General features: G+C 47.0%; 1 protein-coding gene across 1 annotated transcript in view; it reads left to right on the plus strand.

Moving 5' to 3' along the window:
* Positions 1–233: 233 nt before the first annotated feature.
* GRIP2 (glutamate receptor interacting protein 2) overlaps positions 234–25,245 on the plus strand; it is a 155,216-nt gene continuing 130,204 nt past the window's right edge. Inside the window, exon 1 of the mRNA XM_026087983.1 lies at positions 234–381. Coding sequence (XP_025943768.1) covers positions 234–381 — 148 coding nt within the window. The remainder of the gene's footprint in view (positions 382–25,245) is intronic.

The raw sequence follows: 25,245 nt of genomic DNA on the forward strand, positions 1-25,245 counted from the left end.
CAGAGGCAAAAGAAATCCTTCTCCCTCCTACCCCCACCACCCAAAACTCTCTCTTCGGGCGGAAAGAAGCTCTTGACACACAGGCACGCATGCACGCGCATGCACACACGAGTGCTTTCTTGCCTCCGAGTGACCTGCCTGCTTTGTAGCTGTCCTTCCTCCCCAAGAAGCTGGAGCTGCTGAGACACAGGAGTGAGGAAGATCCTGTCCCCTCTCTGCGGCCGTGAGACTAAATGAATAAAGTGAACAAGGTTTTGAAGATCATTAAAAAGTCGTCGAGGAGGAGGCGATGGAGAGAGGAGCTGAGGGTGGAGGAGGAAGTGGAAAGCCGGGAGCTCTGTGACCCAGGCGGTCTGTGCAGCCTGCACCTCTGCGCCGGGGGTAAGGAAACAGGAACGCTCCTGCTCCTCTGCAGATAACGTGCCTATATTCGATATCCATTGATTTGTGACAGGAGAGCTTCCTAAAGCCAGCCATTACTGTCCTGATTTTCAAGGGCTTAAAAATATTGGTGGGAGAAGGGATACGGGCAGGGAGCTGGGACTCCTGGGTCCCTTTCCTGAACCCTGCCTTGTCCGTGAGGATGGCATTTTGCACATCTGCGGAGCAGGTACAGTAAAGAGTCTTCTTTCCAGCAGGATGGTGTTCCTAGGAGTGCAGTGAGAGTGTGCAGCTCATTAAGATTATTGGTTGAAATGTGTTGTGGCATTTCAAAGTATTTAAGCTGGGATGTTTACCATGTATACTTGTGCAACAGGGAAACAATGAGAAATGGGCACATTCAGGTTGCTGTTTTTCTGAGGGTTGTTTTTGTCTGCAGAAGTGTACTGCAGTCAAAGTCAGTCTGGATCCAGGTCCTGTTGTGCCCTTCCTTAAATTCCAAGCAAACTATACTGCTGCTGAAACATCACTGAAAATGGTTCTGGTTTTAGCTCATCTGTAAAAAAGCCAAACAGGACAAGCCCAGAGCTTGGAAAAGGGGCGCTTACAGCATTCACTGGCATGTCCCCATCATGCTTGAACTCTCTGCAGGTGGCAGTGACCCAGCAGAGGAAGATCTGAAGGGCTGTGCGCTTACTTGTGAGGCTCAGCTTCCTTTATTCTGTACTGCAAGCGTCAAAGGGATACTGAGTGCTTCTGAAACTACACTCCATGTGAAACTACACTCATGCGTAATGTAGGTCACCGTTCTTTTCACTGTCGCAGCTGATAGCTTTTTTGCAATAGTATTGTTGCAGCTTTTGAACATTTTATGGACTTGCTCTTTTTCTTTCTTTCTCGTCCACCTAACTCTGTTCAGCTGCTTTTATGATCCTGCACTGGAGTGCCTGATGGCCCTGTTCTTACTGCGTCCCGGTAGACTGGATAGATTCATCTTCAGATGGAGGTCTGGGGCACAGAAAGGTTATATGACTTGGCCAGGTTTACACAGGTTGTGGCAGGGCTTGGTCCTAAGCCAGGGCCGTGATAAGCACCGCAGGTGACCCTACTGCTCAAATCTCTCCGTGCTAAAATCTGCATTGTAAAGGTCGTTCAGATCAAATGGATAAGAGGTGGAAAGCCAGCAAATACCAAGGTAAAGGTGGCATGCACAGCTCAGACTGTCCCTTTGGGCTTTTGAATGCAATGCCTTTTTTAATTCCAACACAGCAATTTGCAAGGCATACTCTAGCACATCTCATCTTTCTCTGGGACCTGGGTCAGGCCCAAAGCCAGCCCAGCACGCCTTCCCTGACCTTCGCCTACCCCCAGTGGGACTGAGCCACCAGAGGACTCCTCGGCAGCTTCCTTCTTTGGTTCCTCTGAGGTCTCCCTGCTTCTGTCAGTCACTAGTCGCCCTGGTGAGAACAGGACATCCTTCCTTAACGGTGTCCTCTTCGCTTGCATTAGGATTTGACTAGATTCGTTTTCATTCATTCATCCATTCGTTTTGCTTCTTGTGGCCCAGACTTCCCCCACATCTAACCTTTTCAGGCTGTTCAAGAGTCCAAGATTTGTTTTTGCCACCTTTTCTTCAGTGAAATACAGCTCAAATGTTTCTGCTCAGACTTTTCATGGTATTTCTTAAATAATCTTTAGTTAGAAATTGATCAACACATAAGCTAAGACGGTAGATTAAGAAATGAAAATCTATAGGTAATGGCAAGGAGACAGTGGAAAATGTTAGCTAGCCCTGAATTGACAGTAATTACTATTGTTAACCCTGTGCATATTTTACTTTACTTTTTTAATAGATGGTCTTCAGCTGTTTATATCCAGGCCCAAGTTTTCTGTTGCCTGCAAATGTGGTCCCATCAGGGTTGAGATTTACGTTCGATTCACATCCTTCTAAACATTGTCTTACCTTTTGGGTGCTGATCTGGAAGATCTTACCTCCATGAGTCTTTGGTTATTTTTTGTTTATCAGAAGAATGACACTGATCTTTTGAACCTGCAGTTAATGGCTAACCTATATGGGAAAGACTAGATAGGTGGCATGGGTCTGTCTCAGCTAGGCATCCAATGTGGACATCTCCCTCTGAGCTACATTTCTAGTCTGCTTAGTAGGGAACAGAGGGAAATCAGTGCTTCTCATTCTGAGATATATCTCTAACTGGATGGATGAATGATTCCTCTGAGAGCCTGTTCCTCTCCATTGACTGTAAGGGACATGCAGATGACTGACTTTGATGACGTTGCTCAGGTGGGCTGATTCCTATTCCATATGCAGTTTGTAGGGTCTGTGGGAAGTGAATGTGTGAGCATCAAAGGAAGACTTGACTTTAGCACATGGATATGCTTCAGATGCATAGGGAGAGCCTCCACAGTCTCTTCTCTTCTGTAATGGCTGGCTAGCATGAGGTCGTGCAAGAGACTGAACTGGTGGCATTTTTTCCTAAATGTAAAATAGGTGATGGGTTAATGCCCCTTTCACCATCTAGACAACTGTGATAGAGATGGATTGCCAGAAAAAAAAAATCTGTTAAGGAAAATGAGGAGAAAAATAGTGCATTCCTGCAGTCAGGTTCTCAGCTGGCAGTTATTCCAGCCAGTTATATCTCCACAATAAAATGTAAATGAAGGCAATCATTTATTTTGCAGCCTGGAGGCCTGGCGGTATGAAAAGATAAGAGAGCATTTTCCATTGTTTATGTGGTCGAGGTGGCTCTTCCGTGTCTGCCCCTGTCTCTCTGATACCTCGGCAGCATCTAAATGTTGCCTTTGTTATTAAAAAAACATATATGGGAGTCTAATATCTTAAACAGATTAGCGTGGTGTTTACAAAACCGTCAGCCAGCCCCCACTCCCCGCAGGCTCTCGGCATTTGTGCTTATTCTTTAGGAGCAATACACAGAAAGCAGAAATGTCATCTGCTGGCTTAAGACTGGTAAGAAAACAGTTTGTGCAAAGATAAAAGGCAAGTAGTGATGAGCCTGTAATTTATGCGGTTGTCTCTGGACCGAGGGAAGAGCAGGAGGGATTTGGTGATGCTGGCGAGCTGCTTCTCCATAGGCTGAGAAGGAGAATCAAAGGGAGGGTGGAGAACAATAAGACATGGCAGTGGCATTGGGATAATCTCTGATTGTATTTAGGCTTGTTTAATTGGCCTGTCAGTTTTGCACATCTCATGCATTTTCATAAGGATTCCTTTCTTTGCCTCTCGTTTTATCTTCTTGTAGCTCCGTGGATTTCCCCACTGACATTCTCAGCAGATTTCTTTGTTTTGTTTTTCCCCCCGCCCTGTTTCAAAGAAACACCAAGTTGCCTGGCTTTGTGGTGTTGGTGACCAGAAAGGCAGATTCAGCACAGGGGCCACTCAGAAAATCTCACGATATCTTCAACAGAGGGAGGAATTTGGTATGAGAGGGGGAACTGCCAGTGACCCAGACCTATGTGCCATCTATCATAGCTCTCCTTGCACTAGACTTGGCCTCTGAATGTGAACCCACATCCAAGTAATGTGTAATGCTAGGGGAAGCTTAAATTTATATTGGAGATAAGTATTTTGCTCTGGCCCTTCTAAAAGCTGAGATACATTTTTTCTTCTGTTTTTCCACCCAGTATCATATGCCTTAGAAATACAGAGCTACTCAACCTCCATGTTAAATAAGCACATTCAAAGGGATGTTGCTCTGTCTTTCAGATCATCTGTGTTAAATCCCCACCCTTCCATTGCGAAGTGATGCCAAACCTAGTTGCTTCATCCTCCCACAAGAAATCCCCCAGGCATGTAATTAAACTGAGCTGTCCTCATAAAGCCACTGACTTAGCTGCCCAGAATTGTTCCTGCATTTCTTGTGGCTTTGAAGTTCAGGAGGGTTAGGGCTTGGATGGGCATGAGGACCCACAGAGGCACATTCATGGCAGGCAGTGGAGATCAAGGGCTGTGGTAATCACTGACGGGCTCCTGTCAGAGCCAGTCTTGTCCCACCTGATCCCTGGGGCCAGGGCAAATGTCTTTGGAAAGGTGCCCTGCCCAGAGTGGGGCAACACCATCAAAAGACTCCAAAGCTACATGGCTGGGCTGTCAAAAGGGTTTGGCTGCTTTATGTGCCTTTGGGCCTGATGGCCTTTCAGAAGTGTCCCATCACCAGGAGCTTGGGGCAGGAGCTCTGGATGCCGTGGGACAAAACTAGTCCCTCAAAACTAGCTGGAAGCCAGCATGGTGTCACAGACTGTCGGCAAGGAAGCTGCCCCCTCTCTGCCTGACAGAAATTTCCAAATAGTCTTAATGCACCACTATATTTGTTCATGCAGTGATGTTTCCTGTGGGGTGAAGGCAAAACGGGACTTGGGATCCTCCATGTCTTCCCCTGCCTTCATCAACAGAAGAGGAAAAATGCTGCTGATGCTAGACAGCTGTCTAGAGGCAGGGCTCCCCAGATAGGTCCCAGGAAATAGGAAGAGCTGCAGTTAGTGGCAGTGGAGGCCAGGAGACACAAGTCTCCACCCTAGCCTGGTTTGGAAGAGGCATCAGCACCTCATGGCAGCAGAAGAGCAGCTGCCAAGAGGCCCTCTGTATCCCATCAGCAGGGTTGTGTTCACTTGGCTTTTATGCGTTACGTGATGACAGTTTGGTTTGTGGCAATTTATTGTCCTGCTGGGTTGTCTCCTCTGTTTATATCTCATGGGTCTCGTTGTACAGCAGTAAACCATTGCAAAGCTGATAGTTTTGTTTCCAGCAATAAATTCAGATGTTGGAAAAAGAGATTTGTTGGAAAAAGAGATCTTTTTCAAATGTGGCTGGATGTAGAGCTCCCTGTACCCGCAAATGTAAAGATGTTGTTTGGTAAAAGCGGTGGTAACTACAATGGTGTCTTTTCACTGTGGAACCTCTAGATAAATGTCATTTTCATATGGGAGTTCAGGAAGTTAAGTGATTTGGTCAAGGCTGTACATTCAGTAAGGGGCAGAGACAGGAAAGGGAAGAAGATCCTTTTGGCTGTGCATTGGCATGGGGCTGGCTGTGCCTGTGCACTGTACTGTCCTGTTGGGTCTCCTGATCTACCAGATGAGGGGACACACTGGAGTACCCAGCACCTCCCCCTGCCCACCTGCACTGGTTTTCTTCCAAAGCAGGTGAAGGTCTGCTGGGGGATGGTGCATCCCTTGGTCTCCTCCAAGAGCAGAGCTACCTTTGCCCCAGGATGCAGGAGCTCAGACACTTCTCTTACGCAGAAGGTCGTGTGTGTGCGCGTAGTGGCGGTGCTGAATGTGCTGCTGTGAGCACGCTGGAAAGGGAGAAGGTCCTTGCTGGTATGAGGATGGCGCTGGAGTACTGTAAGTAACAGTCACCAGCTGAGATTTAACCTGCTGCAGGTGGCAGAGCTGTGGCAAAGCTAAGACCTGGCAGCAAGGCACGTCCTGCTAATAGGAGCAGTACTGCTGCTGGTGGAAAGGGGAAAACCTAAGAGCAGGAATTAATGTGTGGCTCTTACGAAGTCAGAGTTAATATCAAGGCAAGGTTATGGGTAGAGAAAGGCAAAGGATCCTGAAAAAGAGAACAGGCTGGAGACCCTAACGTCCTGTCTACGTGTATGCCCAACAATAGTGAGCATGTTGTGAACGAAGCAATTACTAGCAGTTGTGCTCAAGTCACAAGATATAAACCAGTCCATTGAGCTAGAAAGAGCTGCCCTTTTTCAGCCTTTCTAAGTGATTTCCCTAGTGGTGGGTGACCAGTAGCAGGAAAAAGCTGTATTCCTAAGCGGAGTCGGGTGCCCTTTCAAAGCCCCAGCATCTCCCATCTCCCTCTTTGCTAACGGGGTCGCAGAGCTGCATTATTTATAGCTCCTCCTGGGAACCCCACTTGCACGTCCTGCAGTGGTTGCAGAAAGGGATTACTGGCATACACTGGAGATTCAAAGGCAACTAAAAGCTCTTGGCTGCTTATGGGATCTCTAACTTCCAGCAAAGACAATTGTACAGAGAAAGCTTTTGATCAAACAGAATCAATCCATTGTAACCAAACATAAATTTCACTATGAAAATATTCTGTTTCAACATTTCCAGCAATTAAACCCTTCTTCATCTGGACTCTGTTTGGTGTTAGAAAATAATGAGCTGGTAATATCCTCCTTAGAATAAAGACAAATGTTTTTATGTCTTTGCTGAAGGCTAATATTTGCAAAAAGAAAAAAGAAAAGCAGATGAATTCCTTTAATCTCAGTGGCTTTGTCTTGATAAATATACTTCCTTACTGTTAAAATTTCCATAAATTTCTGTGTGCCTCTTTCTCACCTTTTATATAATGCTCAAAGCTAGGGATAGGCTAAATCCCAGCTGTGGGTATGAGCTGCCAGATGACTGGAGTCGTTAGATTCAATCCAGTCCTTCCATTTCAGAATCACTTGGAGGAAACGCCATGGAAGTAGATAATAATGAAAATCTGTAATGGGACAGTCAGCCTTTTTCTTCAACAGCATGTACGTGACTGCGCATAAGGTTAGAAGTGACGCCCAAACGTTACTTGGTTATCAATAGTAGTACTAGAAGCTGGTTAGTTCAATCCCCTTCACAGCTGGAGCACATCTGGCTCCTGAGTTAGTCTCTGCGGAGGAGACAAGGACAGGTAAATGTGGAAGCCAAAATCGTGGTTTCCTAAGAGAGCAGAGATTGGTGCCGAAACAACCACTCAAAATACCTATCCCGTCTTACACGCAGCGAGGTTGTTTCCGAGCACGGCAAGCCCATTGCGTCCAATAGTTCAGGGCAAGCTTTTTGGTGACATAGCCATTTGGTGTGGAACAGGGAACTCGTCTTTCCTCAGCTTTTTGTTTTGGCAGCTTTTTGCAGTTGGGGAATAAAAATAAGTAAATAAAGCCAGGCACAATAACAGTTTTATAAAACTCCAAGCACTGTCCTTCCTCTGATCAATATGGAGCCCCACCTGTATTGTGCATTAACATTGACTTTAGAGCACAGTGTTTTCCTCCTCATTCTCCTAAAGATGGGACCTATCCTTTAGTAAGGAAGTGCAAACAGAGAGTGAGAGTTTCAGGCTTCCTGGATGTAAAATGCAGCTGTGATATTGTTTTTAGAGGTCAATATAAAATAAGGGACAGACTGAAATCCTGGCCTTTGCAAAGGGCTGGGCTGAGTTTGACTTTGCCAGTTACAGAAACAAGTGTAGCAGTTCCTGGATGAGGAGATATAGGGTATTTGGGGTAGGAAAGTACTTCTGAAATAGCAGTAATAAATGCAATCTCAAGTGAGTAGATGTGCGAGCTGGAGGTCTCGAAGTCTCCCATGGATTGCAAAAGAACGTATCTCCCTCAGCGGAAAGTATTAAATTGATGGTAAGTGCTTTTCAAAATACCACCTGTCTGTGAGATTTCATCCATTTTTAATTACACCATCACAATGATAATTACTACGATTCAGGCATTTCCGAATGAGTCTCCAGTTAATTATGGGTACAGTCAATTCCTGGAAGAGCAAGTCCTGGGTCACCTCTGTAGTGATGCAGCTCTGAGTCTGAGAACCATAAGGGTTGGTGATTTGGGCCTCAAATCTGCACCTACTGCCCGTAGGGTGAGAAAATCAGGCCTTGCATGAATGGGAAAATACTTAAAGCAGGAAAAATTAATTCTTGGATTTCAGACGGGAAGGAGGATCCTGTCGTGTAGGCATTTAATTAGGACTGGGCTCAGTTCCTTACCCTGCTGTTGGCTCCCAGTGTGAATGCTGGGCAAGCCACTTGACGAGCAAGCTCTTTGCCAGAGTAAACTGGTGTGGCTGTTCTGCAGATGAAAAAGCAATGCCAGCTATATGTGGCAGAGGATGTGGCCATTAGATCTGATGGTGGACAAGGATAATTTAGCTTGATGTCCTGTAAAAACACAGGCCAAAAACTTTATCCATGTATCCCTAGTTACTTGGACAAGACTAAAGCAAATCTTCCAGTTGGTTTTCTGGAAGAAAGGCATTTGGTTTTGATTTAAAGAGACCAGAACATGGATAATGTGCTCTTCCCTAAGTAATTTGTTTTAGTGAGTGAAACACCTTCAGTGCTAACATTTTGGAAAAGAGATCTGTATATAACAGCTTCAAATGGGGAGAATTGTACTTCTTTTGTCCCATGCTTTCTCCACTTTCTCTACTCAAACCATATGTGCTCTGATACAGGAGCATCAGGCAACATGAGCACCCGGATGAGGTCTCTGTAAGCAACCATAATATTGGTTCAGTGTTTAAAAAAAACAATATATTTTAATTTCATGAGTCCTGATGACCTGAACCACACCGCTATTGGTTAACAGTAGTGTAACTTGGCACTTTCAATCTTTTGCTTAAAAACAGAAGTAGTTATTTACTAGGCACTAAATGTCAATAAAAGCAAGTACCAGCACAAACCTACTAATTAAATAGGTGTATGTATTTCCTAACAGAAGCAGTACTGGTTCTGCATGGTTATTTTGAATTTCCCCGTATAACATGTCTGAAGCGATGCTGTTTGATTTAGAAGGTAAGCTGCGTGCTGCAGTGAGCACAACTTTCCTATAATCCTCTGTGGGGCTGGGCAGACCGCTGAGGCAGTGGAAGGAACAGTCAGATTTGTGTATTATCTTTTAACTGCACTCGCAGTAAAAGACTGCAGCTGGCACTTATTCTGGGTAACGAGAACCTGCTTAAAAGGGAAATGACTTTTGGCCTTTGGCATTCTAACTTGTCTTGGGCTGTTACTAATTGCTTCGTTAGCACAACAGCAATGTGAAATATGGTGAGGAGGCTGCTGGGAATGCAGAGGTGAAGGCATAGTGTGACCCCAGTTTAGGCTAGTATCCGCAGTCAGTGTTTGCGGAAGAGGCTTTTGTTCTTCTAAGTAATTGGCAGTCAGAGCAAGTGGCAACACAGCGCATGGAGATAAGACTATTTTAATTTCTTGCTTCAGGAGACTCAGCTGTCTCCTTGGAAAGACTGATGCCTTGTCCATGGATTTGCAGATTGAACAAACATACTGTACCGTTTATTTATTAAAGAAGAACAGCTTCAGCATTTCCTGGCAAAATAAAATATGGTCTTAGGCTGAATCCAGGCAACAGCATCCCACCCGCAAGGCCACATCTCTCCCAATGGGAAATAGGCAGAACCACCTCGATCACTACTCACTGGTATAATACAACTTTCATAAACCCATTTCCAAATGTACACAATATTTTTCTGCAATTAAATAGCTGCTTTTATTTATTTCTATTGCAGTAGCGTTTCCAAGTAGGGACCAGGCTTCTCTTTTACTCTGTATTGTGCAGAAGCAGGAAAAAAAGATGAGCTGAGCACCAAGCACCTGAGCTTTTGGTCGGCTATTGATGCTGAAAAGACTGCAGCATCATTCCTGAAACAATACAAGGGAAGAATATAAGAATAAGTGTATGGATGAATTGTCCTGATGTTCTTGCCAGCTGATAAAATGTTAGTAGGAAGAGAGGTCTAAGTAATATTGATAGGGTTCAAGTTAGATGCTCGAAAAAGGCACTCAGATATGAATGCCTAAATGAGCCCTCTTCTGTAGCTTTGGGGCACAATCCAAATGCCATTCTCCCACTTGAATTGCAAAAGAGTGCCCATAAAATCCTACAAATTCAGCCTTCCTGCCGTTCTGGGGTGTGAATTATGGAGAGGACAACTAGGGAGACATCATCAGCACATAGCCTTCAGCCCTAGCCCTCATTCATCTTTAAATCATCTTCCTTGAGTTCTAGTCTCAGTCTAATCTAGATGCCAACCACTGGCATCTCAGTGGTTTGGGCTGGAGATGCAGTCCCCACAAGTGCCACTTTGGAAACTGAAAGTTTGGTGCTTACACAGGGCTGCATTCATGGTCTGAGCAAGTGTAACGGTCAGAGCTGGGCATCCTCCCAAAGAACCTCTTGCTTCTTTCTTGCAGCTGATACTACAGAGGATTGAGGGTCTAGAAAAGTTCTCGTTCAGGGAAACGATTGCATATAACCAAAAGTTGTACATGGCTTTTCTCACTACAAAACCTTCTGTGAAGTGAGTGAATTTGTAAAAAGTTGCACAGGGTGCCTCGAGCATGAAAGAAGTCACCTGTGGATGTGCAAAATAAGAAAGGCTTTCAAAATAGCAGGGGTGAAGGTTAATGATTAAAACCTGTTTGGCTACATCCCTTAACACAGTTGCGTGACAGATTGTCACCTTTGTAAGTTATTGTCAGGGTAATTAAACCTAATAGTGCTGCATCCAACTTCCCCTCSTTGTTACTCCCTCGGAGGCTGTGGCGTAACACGGGGGAAGGCTGTAGCCATGCTAATTAGGAGCGTGCGAGGTGCTTGTAAAGCATAATTTAGACCATTTCCTTGTGGGAATTGTCTGCTAATTGAGCATGGTTTCAGTGAAACCGTTCATCATTCATGTTGTCCCTGGGATCATTTATTAAGGGTAATCAGTTAAAGCCATATAGGTGTCAGCATGGGCAAAGCATCTTCTCCCAAACCTTCGTTATTGATAGCGAGGAGGACGGAGCACAGCCTAGCTTTGCTGAGCTGTCGGTGTGAACCTCCCCACTTAACTGCATTTGGTACCAGCATGCTTGATTTGACAGGCACGGAGAGGCAGTAAATTTGGAGCCTGGGGTCTGCTCAGCCCCTTGGCGGGGGGGTGCCTGATGGCTACCCCAGTGTTGCTGTGCTTTAAACACCCAATACGGATACTTCTGAGGAAATGTATGCATCAGGAAGGATCACTTCAGTGCTAACATACAGCGTAGTCATCTCTGTGAGTCTATGCGATATCTGATTTTTATAGATCAGCTCATCCCGAGCATGGTTCAAGGCATTGCTGTATTGGATTCGTTGTTTCAGCATTGATCCAGCTTGCTTGTCTAAGGCAGACTGTTTGTCTCCAAATGCTTTAATGCCACTTTTGGCCAATATTATTTGCTTCCGTAGCTCTCCAAGAGCTACCAAACTCTTAGGGGGAGAACGGTTGTCTGCTAATTGCATCGGCTTATCTTAACATGCACTGCTGAGTGAATATTCTTGAGAGAGATCTTCAGTGAGTCATTTGCCAGTCTGTTTGACATATTTTTAATGAATGGAGTTACAATAAAATCTCTTTAACAAGGGCACTATTTTAACAAAGTCCTGTGTTCAAAGAAAGCAGGCTGCTTCATACCTTTTGTTAGTGACATCCAAAATTACTCTGATTAGGAGTTACTCATGTGCCAGTTATTGAGCACAGCCATTTGTAGTGAACTTGGCTTATTCTGTCATCTTTTTAACTGGAAGATGARCACTGTTTAACCAGTTTCACTTAGACTGATCTATAGTGATTATAAAATGCCTGTTGGCCCAGTATCTAGTAATACCTGTTTTTACTTCTTGCAGACACTGTGCAAATGTGTAATGCAAAGAAAAAGAGACTGACTTTCCCTAGAAATGTGCATTTTTCCCCCCAAAAAACAGTTTTATAGGTCTACTCAATAACAGTATCCACGGTCATACTGAACTGAAGCATATATGAAGTAAAGTTGGAGCATCTTTTAAGCTAGTGAAGAGAAGATGAAAATAATCTGAACAAATTCACACAGGAGATATTTTCAGTATTTGTAACATTCGTGCATTCATCCGTAACTGTACCTTTTTGTAGGAGAAATAGTATCTTTTAAATTACTTTTACTACAGTGTGTAATTTTCAAGGTATATATTAAACATATGGGATTTCGCATTATTATTCCTGAGGAAGGAAACAAACTGTATAGCAACTTCAAGGAAGGAATGAACTAATTTAATGTCAGCTCTACTTAGAATAGTTTCTCTTCCATTAATTTTGTTATGTATATTTTTTTAGTGGTTTACGTGATTACAGAACTGTTTTCTTCCTTTCTATTTTTTCACGGTTTGCTATTATGGAAARAGTATAATCATTGCCAGGCAGATAAACGCAGCAGTGCATTCATATATTCTGGATATTGTATATTTATTAATCAAACTGCATTTTGCTTTATTTTAGTGATACTGAGTGTATATCTGTTTTCTGTATCCTCTTGCATCATGTGCAGTGGTTTGATGGCTTGGCAGAGTCACTTCAAATACCAGACACGATAAATGGTAATAGATTTCCCATTATACAAATGCTTTTTTATCCGCTTAGTTTAATTGCTGCATTTCTCACTCCTCCTATTGTGCRCTCATGATGACCAGTGTCCCCACAGTCATTCCCTCAGCTGAAATGAGGATTAGATTTATATGTGGGAGAGCTGCAAACATGCTTGTTTTGGTATCAAAGAGAAACAGCTGTGTTTTTTTGCAGCTGGGATTTCCTCTGAGGTAAAACCAGTTGTCTGGGGACAGCCAGGCAATTCCCAAGGCTAAAGAAGTTTTCTGAGCCTCTGAGGGGAGGGTAATAGGATATTAATATTCAGGGTCTGTGTCTGAATACGCTTAAATCCCAGAGATGAAYCTAGGGACAATAAGAAATGGCATTGTTCCCTAGTCTTATTTGTAGAGAATTGTACTTTGGCATCATTAAAGCAGGCAAAACCTGGTGCAAAATGGTATTTTGTTTGGGAAAACCATATAAATTCCTCTACAGCTCCAGGGAAATTAATGAGAGACACATCTGCTCAGTGCAAGTAGGAGAAGAAAAAGCAACCTGTAAAGGACAAGACTTAAAAGTGACTGTGGGTAGGGAGGTGGTGATGAGCTCTCTGCCTGGCACAGAAACTGAGCACGGGGCTCTATGTGGACATACGTYATCCAGTAACACCTGAATGCACAGGCCAGGTGTCTGCAAAAATAATCCTGGCAAGGCYTGAAGTCCCATTTGCTCACCAAACGTTAACAGCGCAGCTGAAACATCTCGTGCAAGTGCCTTCTCTCCATCTCTCTTTTTCAATCAGCCAAAGCAATTCAGCCACTCTGTGGAAGAGGTCAAGAGGGAAATTGGTGGGTTATTATGCTGGCTGGGAAACTCTGTGGGTTGACCTGGAGAGCAGAGATGAGGTCTGGTGTGTGTTACCTGCAATGGTGRTGATGAGCTGTTGGTCACACCTGTGGCAATTGCCCCTCATTTGGCCACATTCTGTGTCTCACCTGGTGCCTGTTCAGCAGGGAAGCTGCAGCTCTGGCAGAGAAGCTCTCAGGAGTCTGGTGTAAGTCCTGTTGGCTGGGGTGACTGAGCTCGAATTTGGGGTGAGGTTGCCCCTCATATACACTGACTGCAATAGGGACCAAATGCAGGTGAGACTTACTGTAATAATTGGGTTTTCATGCTTGGAGAGCTGCTCAGCTTGTGTTGGGTTATTCAAATATAAGTCTTTGTCAGGGAGCTATGCGTGGACCTAGGCAGCAGCAGGAAGGAAGCAGCCTTCAAATGTAGGAAATGGAGTGRAGGGAGGCAGGAAATCTCACTATGTGTCTTATTACTGGTATGGTCTYGTCTCTTGGGGTGGGGAGGGAATGCTGGTCCTTGGAGTAGCACCTTTATGTCTCCAGAGATGCTAGCAAGGGGGAATCAAATCTGAAAAGAGGCAATAAAAAGGCCAAGAGGTCTGGAGAGGGGATAATTATCTATGTATTGAAGTGGAGAGGAGGACTACCCGCAGCTATTTGCAGCTTGCAAACGCTGCTTCAGTGCTGTGAAGTGGTACTTGGGRAAGGGAGAAGCCATCAGAGTCTGCCGGGAGGAGGATAAGTAAGAGGAATAGGATGGGCTTAAGAAAAGGGGAATTTAGGCTCACTGTCAGACAGCAGCCCGGGTCGTGCTGGCTTTGAGGGCTGCGTGGCAGCTCCGAGCTACCCTGGGGCCGGACTGCCACTGGTCTGGTAGGACCAACTGCGGCACCGCATAAGGTGGATTTGTGATGGGCTGCACAGAGGATGTGGCTGAGACACAGCACCTTGTTGTGCCAGGTTTTGCATGCACTGATGGGGAAAAAACAGTCCCTGGCACAAAGTCCTTCCGGTCCAAGTAGACAAGATGGACAGATGGGACAGGATGGAGAGGAAGAGGGAGAGAAATCAGCTTCTGTGGGCTCTCGCACCAGAGGCAGGAGCAGAAGGGGCTGTCCCCTTGCCTGGCACCCCACCGCCACGTCCCCAGCTCGGAAGCGGTCGCAGAGCGGGTGCCCAGCYGCAGTGTTTCTTGTGTGCACTGCTTGGTGCTCGGGCTTTTAGCAGGCTTTTAATCTGTTGTATGAGGCTTTAAATGTGTATTTTATATCTTATATATATTCAGTATAGATATATTTATATACACACACCAGTCAATGCTTTCAGCTCTRTATTTTAAAGAGCAAGACCGAGTCAAGAAAATCTCTGGTGCTGTTACATACAGATTGATCTCCAAAGCACTGAGGGTTTATTGAGTTTTAGGGTCTGTAATTGAAATTCTTGAGTTTGCAATTCAGTGTTAGCTCCTGTGGGAATGCCATGTGTGCTGGGCCACTGACTCTGCCCCACRTTCGAAGCGGCCTTCTTTCAGCCCTTTTCTTGCTGGGAAGCTTTCTGGGTCGCTCTGCGKTAGGCTTTCCCTCGGTTCCAGATTTATACCTGTTGTTGTGTCAGCCTCTGAGTTTCAATTTATCAAATTGTGCATGTGTCCTTCTGCCCTGCAACATGGCACAGTGACCCTGGTAATTAAGTGCAAAGTCTCAGCCACAGAGCATGGCTAAGATCGGGCTTCAGAGGTGAATTATTGTGTTGCGTCTTTAAGGAGCCTCCTAAAAAGATGCAGCGTGTTGGTGCCTGCTGCATCTGCTCTGTGAAAACAGGCTGTGACCTCCTTAAGTCATCTGTGGGATCAGCAGAAATGTTTGGCTAAAGAAGGCGCTCAGATGTTGTGTATTAGGAAATCCCAAATGGAGCTTGTATTGTGGACACCCTTTAGCTCTCAGATATTGATTTGGTAATGGAGATTTCTTCTGTAAATCCAAAGTTTGGGAGGTTTCCCCACCAGTTCCTGGACCTGGGGCTCCCCAGGAATGCCTGAAGAAGCAATGCAGAACTGCTTCCATCGTTGTCCAAGTCCCCAGTGAGAGGGCAAGAGATACTGTGTTTGTTCAACAGCTAGAAAGCATTAGGTGAGGCTCCGCTCAGTAGAAAAGGCCAGTCGAGGTTGCAGTGGGCAGTGCGCACAGATATGTGACACCAACGCATCCAGTTCAGACCTAAAAAACAGAAAGGCAGAGTACTTCCAGTTACCGCTGGTGCCTCTCCGGCATGGGAATGTGAGGTGGGGAACTGTGCAGTGACAGGACGGTTCGYGTAAACCAGGGTCGTGCAAACCACAGTCCTAATTTTTGTTGAACAAGAAGAAAACTGTACCTGTCGAAGCTCCGCTATTTACCGTTTTGAGGCGCTGTTGGGTTATGTGAGCCTGCGCTTACCCCGGGCTTGAAAAGATGACTGAATATGACCATGCTTTGTAAGGACTTAGGATTAAACTTTCCCTGTTGTTCTCTCTCAGGCGTTCAAATATGAAGGTTTGAAAGTGAGATTAATATCAGAAGAACAGTKAGTTGAATAAAAGAACAGGTAATATTATAACTTCTCAGCGAGGTCTCTCTGCATCTCAAATAGCTATTCCTTGGGTAGATTTCTTGCAGTATATCTTATGTCTTGTGTATGTATTTCTCCCCACTATGTTGCTTGTGTCTGGCAGGGACGTAACTTGGGTACTATGGGTGGTGTCTTGCCACCATGTGACCCACAGGCTTGGCTTTTCATGTCCCCGTTCACCAGAGCTAGATGGACAAAGGAACTGGTTTTCTYGTAGCTGCTTTGTGCTTTTTGTGTACCAAATCTGTCCTGTAACATAAGGCTTTGAGCCCATGTACAAATCTCTCAAACTCCTCCTTCTCCTGCAAGGTAGGACCTCCTGAACATGGCTGGTTCCTTTGCCTGGGTCAGTTGGTTCTTGCTGACACCCCAAYGCACAAAGACCTTCCCAGGAACGTATCTGGAAGGAGACCCTTGCTGTGTCCCACAGCACAATCTCCTAGTAATGTCCAAGCTCGTATTGGGTTGACTTYTCTCAGGGATGCAAAGTGATCCTGCCAAGAGTGAGGCATCCATTTTCCCTTCCCTTAAATTCCCTGGTAATTCTGCCCAAAACAAGCCTGGTATTTGCTATTACTCAGTAATGTCTGCTGAGAACCAGCCAAACACAGGGAGCTTGCCTGGGGCTGCATGCAGTCCGCTGCTGTAGGCAACTGCTTTTAAAAASAAAAGACTCTTTGGTAGTTTTGAAGGCACAGCCCTCAACTGTCCCAAGAGATGYTCAACCAGATCTCCAGGATTATTTATCATCTCCCTTCTGCAAGTGGCAGGTCTGACTGGGGATGCACCAGGAACGTTGTTTGGTGGGCTGGCGTTCATGCGGGATACCTGGGTGCCCCACAGGGCGCTGGCCTCACTCCAAGAAGAAAGGATGAAGGCTTCTGGGGTCAGTGAGATATCCTTTGATCCCTCAACCTCAGCAGAAACCTCAGCAGTGATTTCAGGCTGCCCTTTTAATAGGATGTCCTCAGCTTCTTTCATGGACTGGATGCACCGCAAGAGTCAAGGAGGAGCTCCCACATCATCCAGAGACCTTGCCCCATGGGCAGTACCTTCAGAGGGAGGGTGGGCAACAGTGCATTGCTCCTCTGCCCCCCTTTGCCCTTCACCCTGGCCAGCTGGGGCAAGCAGGGAGTCTGCTGGCCCCATGCTGAGCTGTGCTGGCCCCCTGGCCAGTGGGACCTTATTGGTGCTTTCTGCTGACKCAAAAAGCTTTTTTTAGCAGAAAAGTGTCTTTAGCAAGACCTCCAGTGCCGAGGCTTTTGCCAGCACACGGCCCAGGCTGTGCATGCACTACAGCTTGGTTTCTAGAGGACTGGTCCCATCGAGTTGAGGTCTCTGTGTCTCTTTTGCTCTGGTAAGCGTGGCAGGACTAGTTTTCTGGTGAAGTGCAAGCACGCACACATACATGCTAAGGAATAACATTACTTTGCAAATTAATATGTTAATGTGCTACCAGATTTCTAGCCCTTAACAGCAGGAGGCTGGAAATTGGTTTCATAAATATGAATTGGTGATTTTATTCATCTGGACAAGATAACAAAACAGCCCAGCACTGAAAGCATTGTTGGAAAGGGTCCGTGCCTCTACCTCCGTCTTCACCATCCTCCCCCCAAACCCTTCYCTCTCACTGCCTGTGGCACTGCATGAAGCACGGCTCCGTTTCACAGTAACCATACGTGAATTTAGAGCCAGCAGCCCCATGCAGAGGGAGAAGCTGCACAGAGCCMTGTGAGCGAAGCACTGGCAGCTGCGGTCAGAGAAGATGTTTGCCGTTTCACTCAAGTGCCGGCTAGGGATGGTGAGACGGAGGAATAAAGGTACGGTGAGGAGCGGAGCACCTTGCTCCTGCCTGCAAGACTGACTTGGAGGGGACCAGACTGAGTGTTTACTTTTCCATAACTGGGCAGGAGGAAAAATTATATGTGGTCTGTGATTGATTTTTCACCATTGGGGTGTGTGTGKGGGGGGGAGTAGGATTATTTGACTTTCCTGCATGTCATATATTTTTCAGAGGTATTTTCCTTTGACTTTCCGGATTTTTATTCAGCTGCCAGGTTGTTATTGCAGTAAAGTAGATTTAGATATGCCTCAGAGTCTTACAAGGTTTCCCTCCTCCCATGTGGGTGCTGCTACTTTGCAGGGAGAGGCAGGTTGGTGTTTGCCAGACACCGGGACACGTTGTCTGGCAGTCCTGATGTCTGTCCCACCCACGTGCTCCTTCCCAGGGGAAGTGGGCTGAAAGGATGAATGTGGGGAGGAAACTTGGAGAAAAGTGGGGCAGAAATGTCAGTAGTGCCCAGGGAGAAATCAACTTCAAGAAGGTTTGGGAAGTGAGAAGCAGTAATATTTGAAGGAGATCTCAGAATAAGTTAATCTGAAACAAGACGAAGATTCTCGTCTCACAATCCTGCAGCACGTGATGGAAATTAGTTTCTTGTGCTGGACTGTGGATGCTTATGCCCCTCGCCTGTGGTTTAGTTTTGATAGTGTTAAATTGGTTTTCTGAACTTCCACGGTGGAGGTTCCTCATGCTGCAAAGTGCCCTGCTCGCGCAGCACCCTGCAGCTGGCATTCGGTGCACTTCGCTGTTGCCTTTGATTTCGGGAAAGTTTGCATATTAATGGGGCCTGGAGCCTTCTGTAACCGGTGGGAGCTGTATTCGAGCCCGGGAGCTCTTCAGCAGCCGGCTCCTGGGCACTCTTGCAGCAGATCAAAGTCCTTCTGTGTGAAAGAGGATGACCTGCGTTTTTACAGGCACCTCTTAAAGAATGACGGCTTTTAAGGGCTCAGCGTAACTGGAATATTATTGATTTCAGGCTTCACTGAAGAAACAAACTCAGCTGTTTTCCTTGCTGAAGGGAAGAGAGAGTTGCTTGCTGGTGCAGAGACGTGTGCATTGATGCACTGCAACTCTGTCAGGACATAGGCAGGTCCTAAACTTTGGTAGCAAAGGAAAGGGCCTAAACGTGTTCAGAGACGAATCGGACTGCAAGTCCAGGGTGCAATTCTTGAGCATGACTTTTGTAGTATTTGCTCAGATAAAGGTTGCAGTTCTCAGGGACTGACCCCAGCACAGAGCAACAGCCTGACGACTGCAGTATTTTAAATTGGTTACTGGGGTCCTAAGAGAGCTAGGAAGCACACGGCGTTGTGCTTGCCTTGCTGTGCGCCTTCCCCGATGGGTATGCAGGCACTGCCAGGGCACCAAGGAAAAGACTTAGGGCTTTAGTGAGATGGGATCACATGCTCTTTGCACACAAGGGCACGTTCACCCTGGGGTTACCTTCCTACAGCAGCAGCCCTGGATCTGGGCTTATTGCTAGTGTATAAATTTTTATTTGGTGTCACTTGCTGTTGATAATTTATGCTGACGCTTCTTTGTTTCTTCTCCTCCCTCATTTGGAGCAGGGTAACTGACTTTGTGAGCATCTCTCTGCACTGGAATTAGGTCCATCTTCTCAGTCAGATAGGATGTCACAGGCAGGATTTCAACCTTTACGGTGATGCTGAGAAGTTCTTGGATCAAACACAACCCCAGGGTCCTTTTTAGTGGTGGGATGCAAGGAGATGATCTCGTGCCGTGTTAGTTTTTCCCGTTCTTTTCCTTTGGCATGCTCTTTTGCTCAAGCATSCTAAAGTAATTGGCAATGGTGTTGTAAGCGGAGGGTTTTTTTCTTATGCGGCTTTCAAGGAAAGTTAGGAAAAACTGTTCTGTCTGGCTTAGGACACAGGCACCCTGRGTTCAAAACACTGGAAACGTAGCCTGAGATTGTAAGGAGCGTTACTCCTGCTACCTGAGTTACTACCTGATAAAGTTTCAGTGGCTTTGGTTGAAATATTTAGAGTTGCCTTAGATCACCTGCATTTCTTAGTGACAGATTTAAATATGAGAATCACTAATCCAGTGCTAAATTGTACTGCTTTGATCAAGGATTAAAATGAGCTGAAACTGGCTTTTGGGACTAAAGCTTTGAAATGAACAGCCAGAGAGAGATGCTGTTACTTGTCTTCTGTATTTTGGGACAGCTGATGTTTAAAGTACATCCTCAAAAGATTGAGCAAAAATAAATGATGCCTTGGCATTGTTCCTACCAGAACGAACCCATCGTGACTGGGGAGCAACCAAGGACGGGAACTGGTGTGAATTATGCCAGCCTGAAATGACCTCTGCTGCATTTCCCATCTGTAAATGCTCAAAAGCTAACTTTCTAACTATCTGTTGCCACCCAGGGGATGGCCAAGCCTGGGAAAAGCATTTGTTATTTGGCCCTAACCAGCCCAACCACCTTAAATCAATGATTCGGTCGGTCTGTGTTTCAAAGAGAGAGGAAGACGGAGCAAATGGATCCGGAGAGGGGTGTGTAAATGACAGTGGCAGATAGCTCAGCCAGACGTCCATCTGTCCTCCACCCCAGGCAGGTGGGTAACGCTGTGTCTCAAGAGCGTGTTGTGCTCTGCCTGCCCTGGGCAGGGGGGGTGTCCGCTAGGGGAGTTACTCCTCCTGCTCAAGGGTGCAAGGTCATAATTAATAGTAATTTAATGGATTCAAACCCCAGCAATGATGCCTAGCATTGGGATTAAGCATTTTAAATTAAAACATCCTCGCTGAAGTGAGGATTGATAGATTGCCTCAAATCTGCTGGCACTGGTTGCTGTTCCCTGCCTCATGATGGACCCTTTTTCCCAGGCTGGCTCCTCTTCCCAGAGCTTTTCCCAAGCTCCCTGCTGTCCGCTGCGTTCCCACTGCTCAGACTCTGCCTGCTCCTCCCCAGCTAAGCAAGAATTTCTCTGTGAAGGGGGAAGATACCGGCCTTTCTAAATTCTTGCTTTCCTTCTCTCGCTGAGCTCTTGAGCTTTTTCCTGGCACGGGAAATGTTTGCGCTTAATCTGGCAGGCATCCGGCTGGCTGAAGGCAGGCAGCGCTGCCTCCTTCCCGGCACTGCGGGTGCTTTCGGCCGATCCGGCTGGCACAGCATCGGGGCTCCCGCGTCCTCCGCAGCATCCCTGATTCCCTGCAGATGCTGCTATTGAGAAGAACGAAATGGGTTTGTTCCCCAAGGAACAAACAGTCGCCTGTCAAATACAGTAATTAAACTTTCCTTGATATTAGTGGGCTTTTCTGTTGCAATGAAAATGCCAAACAACACTAGCAAGTGCCCCAGCTGCCAGGCAGCAAACGTGTTTGAGGGGTTGTTCGCCCTAAAGCCATGCTACGACAGGATGTCCCCTTGCCGTGGTTTCCATACGGCCTTGCTGGACGTGCAGCTGAGCTCCAGGTCTGGCTTAAATCGGACTATTTGGCGAGAAGGGTTGTGGCTGGCTTCCCTAGTGGCTCCCAGTTACTGGAGCAGATCAATTATATTTTATAAATGGGTAGATGGAAGTGGTTGAGATCCTACATCATTAACCAGATACGTGTGTAGGCCTGAAAAATAGCAAAAGAGAGCAACTGAAAGGTGTGCTCACTGCTCTGCTTCCCGCAACCCGCAGCCGCCCTGCGAGAGCCGGTGAGCCCGAGGGCTGCGCTCCTTCCGCTCGAGGGGCTACGGTGCCTGCGCCACCGCGGCGCAAGCCTAGAGGCCTGAACACGAATCCCGGGGCAAAAGGAGAAACTTGGTTTGAGATACTTGAGCTTGAAACGTGTTTATTTTTGTCCACTCTGATTCCTCCYGGGGCGTGGTGTGAATGTTGCTAGAGTGAAAAAGGTTGTTTCACTGTTATTTTGTCAAAACTCGCCATTTTGGGAACATGCCAGGCATCAAAATTTGTAAAAGAAGATACACTTTCTGCTTTTCTTTTATTTACCTTTGGGTTTTTTAGCCTTTTAAGCCTTGCTGAATCACACTTGCTACTAGGTGCTTCCTTTTACCTTTTCTTCCTTTCCTTGGTTAGAATGGTAACTGAGAAAATGTCTAAGCAAAACCAGACAAACCCCCCAAATATGTGTTCTGAAAAACTCCCAAATAACATGAGATTTGCAATGAAATCATGAGTTTTGGCAAGGCAGCTTTTATACTGAGATCCAAATTTGCAAAAATATTCTATTGGTGCTTGTAAGTGACCAGGCTTGTCCTTCAGACACAAGTTACTGTGTCCCCTCCAGCATAGAGAGACGTTAGATTTTCCTTGTGCGTCTTTGTTGTGAGCAGTGTCAGGGAAATCAGTCCCAGGRAAGAGGAACAAGCTCTCGTGACACGTTGCCTTGTTTGCCATGAAGTGTCACCATGCCATGAAGTACCTGGCTGGGTTTCGTAGCAGGGAGCGTTTCTGTGACTGGTATTTGGTCACCGCAAGATTTGCTCCATGCAGGAAAGGAAGAAATATTTTGGATCTGTCTCTGATAAGGAACAAAAAAGGGCAGTGGACAAACACTGGTTTCATGTTGTGGCACGGTGCCCGCTCCAAGGCTCAGCCAAGTGCTGGAGCGAGAAGTGCTATGGAGCATCTCTTCCTGGAGCAGGTAACAGCTATTACGGCATTTATCCTCTGGACCCGGAGTTCCCCTGTAAAACGAAGCAGTTGTTACCCTGCAGCTGGGAAACCGGTACCCAGAAGCCAGACTTGCCCCCGAAAGGCAGCAGTGGCGCAGAGGTTGAACCCCCAGGCTCGGAAACCTCAGCCTGGGTCTGCGACCGCTCTGCTCCTCTCTTGGCCACCTTTTCTTCCAGATGGCTGTTGCCTCGCAGGATTTGTTCTTATCTGAATATTTATAGCGCAGGGCGTCTCGGAGGCRGCAGCGGTGAATATTTATGGGATCGTTCCTTCTCCAGCAAGGAAAGCAGGGCACCGGTAAACACAGAGAGCTCCGGAGCCGCCGAGCTGGCGACGTGCGCTGCTGCCTGCCCATGGTGCCTCTCCCGTAAGCGCGGCTACGCTGCAGCCCTTCCGATAATTCATTAATAGCTAATGGTCAGGCATGTCTTATTTATGCCTCCTAATGAAGCCCATTCTTCAGCCTGACGTAGCAGCCTCCCAGGTGGCCATCACCTGCTCTGAGGCCGAAGCACCCGCGCAGAGCCGAGCTCAGCCCTCGCCTTCCTCTAGGCTGCGGAGGGGATATTGCCCCGGCAGGGTGGGGGTCGAGCAAAGACCAGCCCTCGCGGCCCCGGGGTGAGGGCCGAGTGCCTGGCGGGGGGCAGCGCGGGGGGCAGCGACCCTGCCGTCGGCCAGGCGCGCGGGGGTGACGCCAGGTAGCGCAAGGGCAGTCTCTGCTTTTCGGCAATGCAAAAGTCTCCTAAAGCTGGGCACGAGCAAGTGGTGGCAGGGACGCGGAGCGCAAAAACTGTCCCTGAAAAGCATCCCGAGAGCTCTGACGTCTCGCAGGCTGCACGTACGGGGTTTGCCGCGGGGCTGCCTGCCGAAAATCCTAACGGCAAMAGCTACGTGGTTTGGAAAATTGAGGTTCATTGCCCCTAGCTGTAAAACACCGCAGGGAAGCGGTGGATTGCTTGTGCTGCTCCTGCACACCCGTGCACCTTTTCTGTTCTGCGTACAAAATGGGGTGAGGGCTTTTTGTTTTTTAATTTATTTATTTAACCCAGGAACGGTAGCTGGGGACTCTCAGACCAAAGCCTTCCCTTTACGTTCCTGAGAGCTCCACCGCTACCGAGTCGCGTGGTCAGTGCTGGGAGCTCTAATGGACATTTATTTTCTCTATAAAAACTACCCAGCCTGACCCAGTTGAGACTCTGTGCTCAGGAAAAGCCTGGGATGGAAATAGCGAGTGACGTGGCGCGTGGGGGCTAACGTGCCCCGGCAGAGCTCAAGAGGGCCCCGGGACGGCGGCCGCAGGGGCGGCGGTGGCGGCAGAGCCGTGGGGGGACAATATCTGCTGCCCCCCAATGCTGCCTGCGCTTCCGAGTCCCTGTTGGGCTTGAAAGCATCCTACCTACGGCTCGGTCGCCCCGGGAGCTCCTGGGACGCTGCCAGCATTGGTGGAGCCATGATGTGGTGTCGGCAGCGTGTAAATTCAAAGCCAAGTTTGCATGAGGAAAAAATCGGGGAAGAAAAAATCGGAAAAGATCTTCCACTTTTTTTTTACCCCTTTTATCCCAACCCAGAACCTTTTGGTTGAAATACTTGTCTTGAAAACTTTTTTTTTTTCTCCAGTCAAGATGAGTATTTTCTCCAGAAACAGCTTTCAAAATCATAAGAAAAGCAGTTTTTGCTTTCTTTTACAAAAAAAAAAAAAAAATCCATTACCTGTGTATTCCTGCAGGTGAAAAGGTGKTTATTGGGCTTTTTTTACGCTGTCTCTAGTGTTTGTGAGCTGCATGAGTAATCAGACCCCAGTTATGGTTGGCGTGGGGCAGCCGTGGTTCCCTGGTTGGGGTGAGAGCCCCTAGCGAAGGTAACGGGGTCGTTCCCCGATGCGTGATGAGATGGACAAAGCAGTTACCCGGCTGTAATTAGGAAGGGGAGAGCCTGCCTGGGAGCTGTACTTTAACGAGGCCAGGGTAAATGAAGGGTAATGAGCTAATGGCAGATGGGAGCTGTAAGAGGGCTTCGTTAAGGGAGGATTGATGGCAGAAATCACGCGCCTCCAAGCGAGACGGGTGCCGAGGGGAGCGACCTTCTGGGGCTCCTGCTGGCGGACGTGGCTCCAAATGCCCTCGCTCTTACCAGCTTTTGCTGTTTAATTAAGAGTCCTGTGATGTTTTTGAGGTTTTACCTGCTAGAGTCATTGGATTAGGTGGAACGACGTTTCAGGCTCCCCACCGTAGCAAAGGGGAAGCTTGAAAACGGGATTCCTGAAGCCTCAAGAGCTGAAAGGTGAACGGCTGCCCGTCTCCTGCAGCTTAACAGTACGCGCGAGATGGGAGCAAGTGCCAGAAGAACTGACTCCTGCCTTTGAGCGCCAGTTTGGGCATTATACCTGTCTTCATCTCAACCCCTTTTACCCTTCAGCGCTCTTCCTAACTCACCTTCAGTCAAATCCTCCCCGTGTCCTCATGCAACGCCGTTATTGATCCTGCATCGTGCGCTATTGGCAGCCTTTCAGATTAAAGGCAGAACTCGAGGATGTTTTTTAGGAGGGCACAGAGGCCATGCTGATGCTGTTGGGGATGTTTGCTATAGGGAAAGGGGAGCTGCTCTTGCCAGTGGAAATGCGCTGGCTCGCTGGCGCAGGAAAATTTCTGGGATGCCGTTGTACCTCCTAGCGAAAGTCACTAAGGTGGGGACTGCTACCACGCTGCCTGCACCTCTGTGCCTCCAGGATGACAGCTCCAGCAGCTAGACAAAA

This window comes from Apteryx rowi, unplaced genomic scaffold (assembly GCF_003343035.1).
Source record: "Apteryx rowi isolate R43461 unplaced genomic scaffold, aptRow1 scaffold_75, whole genome shotgun sequence".
NCBI classification, from domain to species: domain Eukaryota; kingdom Metazoa; phylum Chordata; class Aves; order Apterygiformes; family Apterygidae; genus Apteryx; species Apteryx rowi.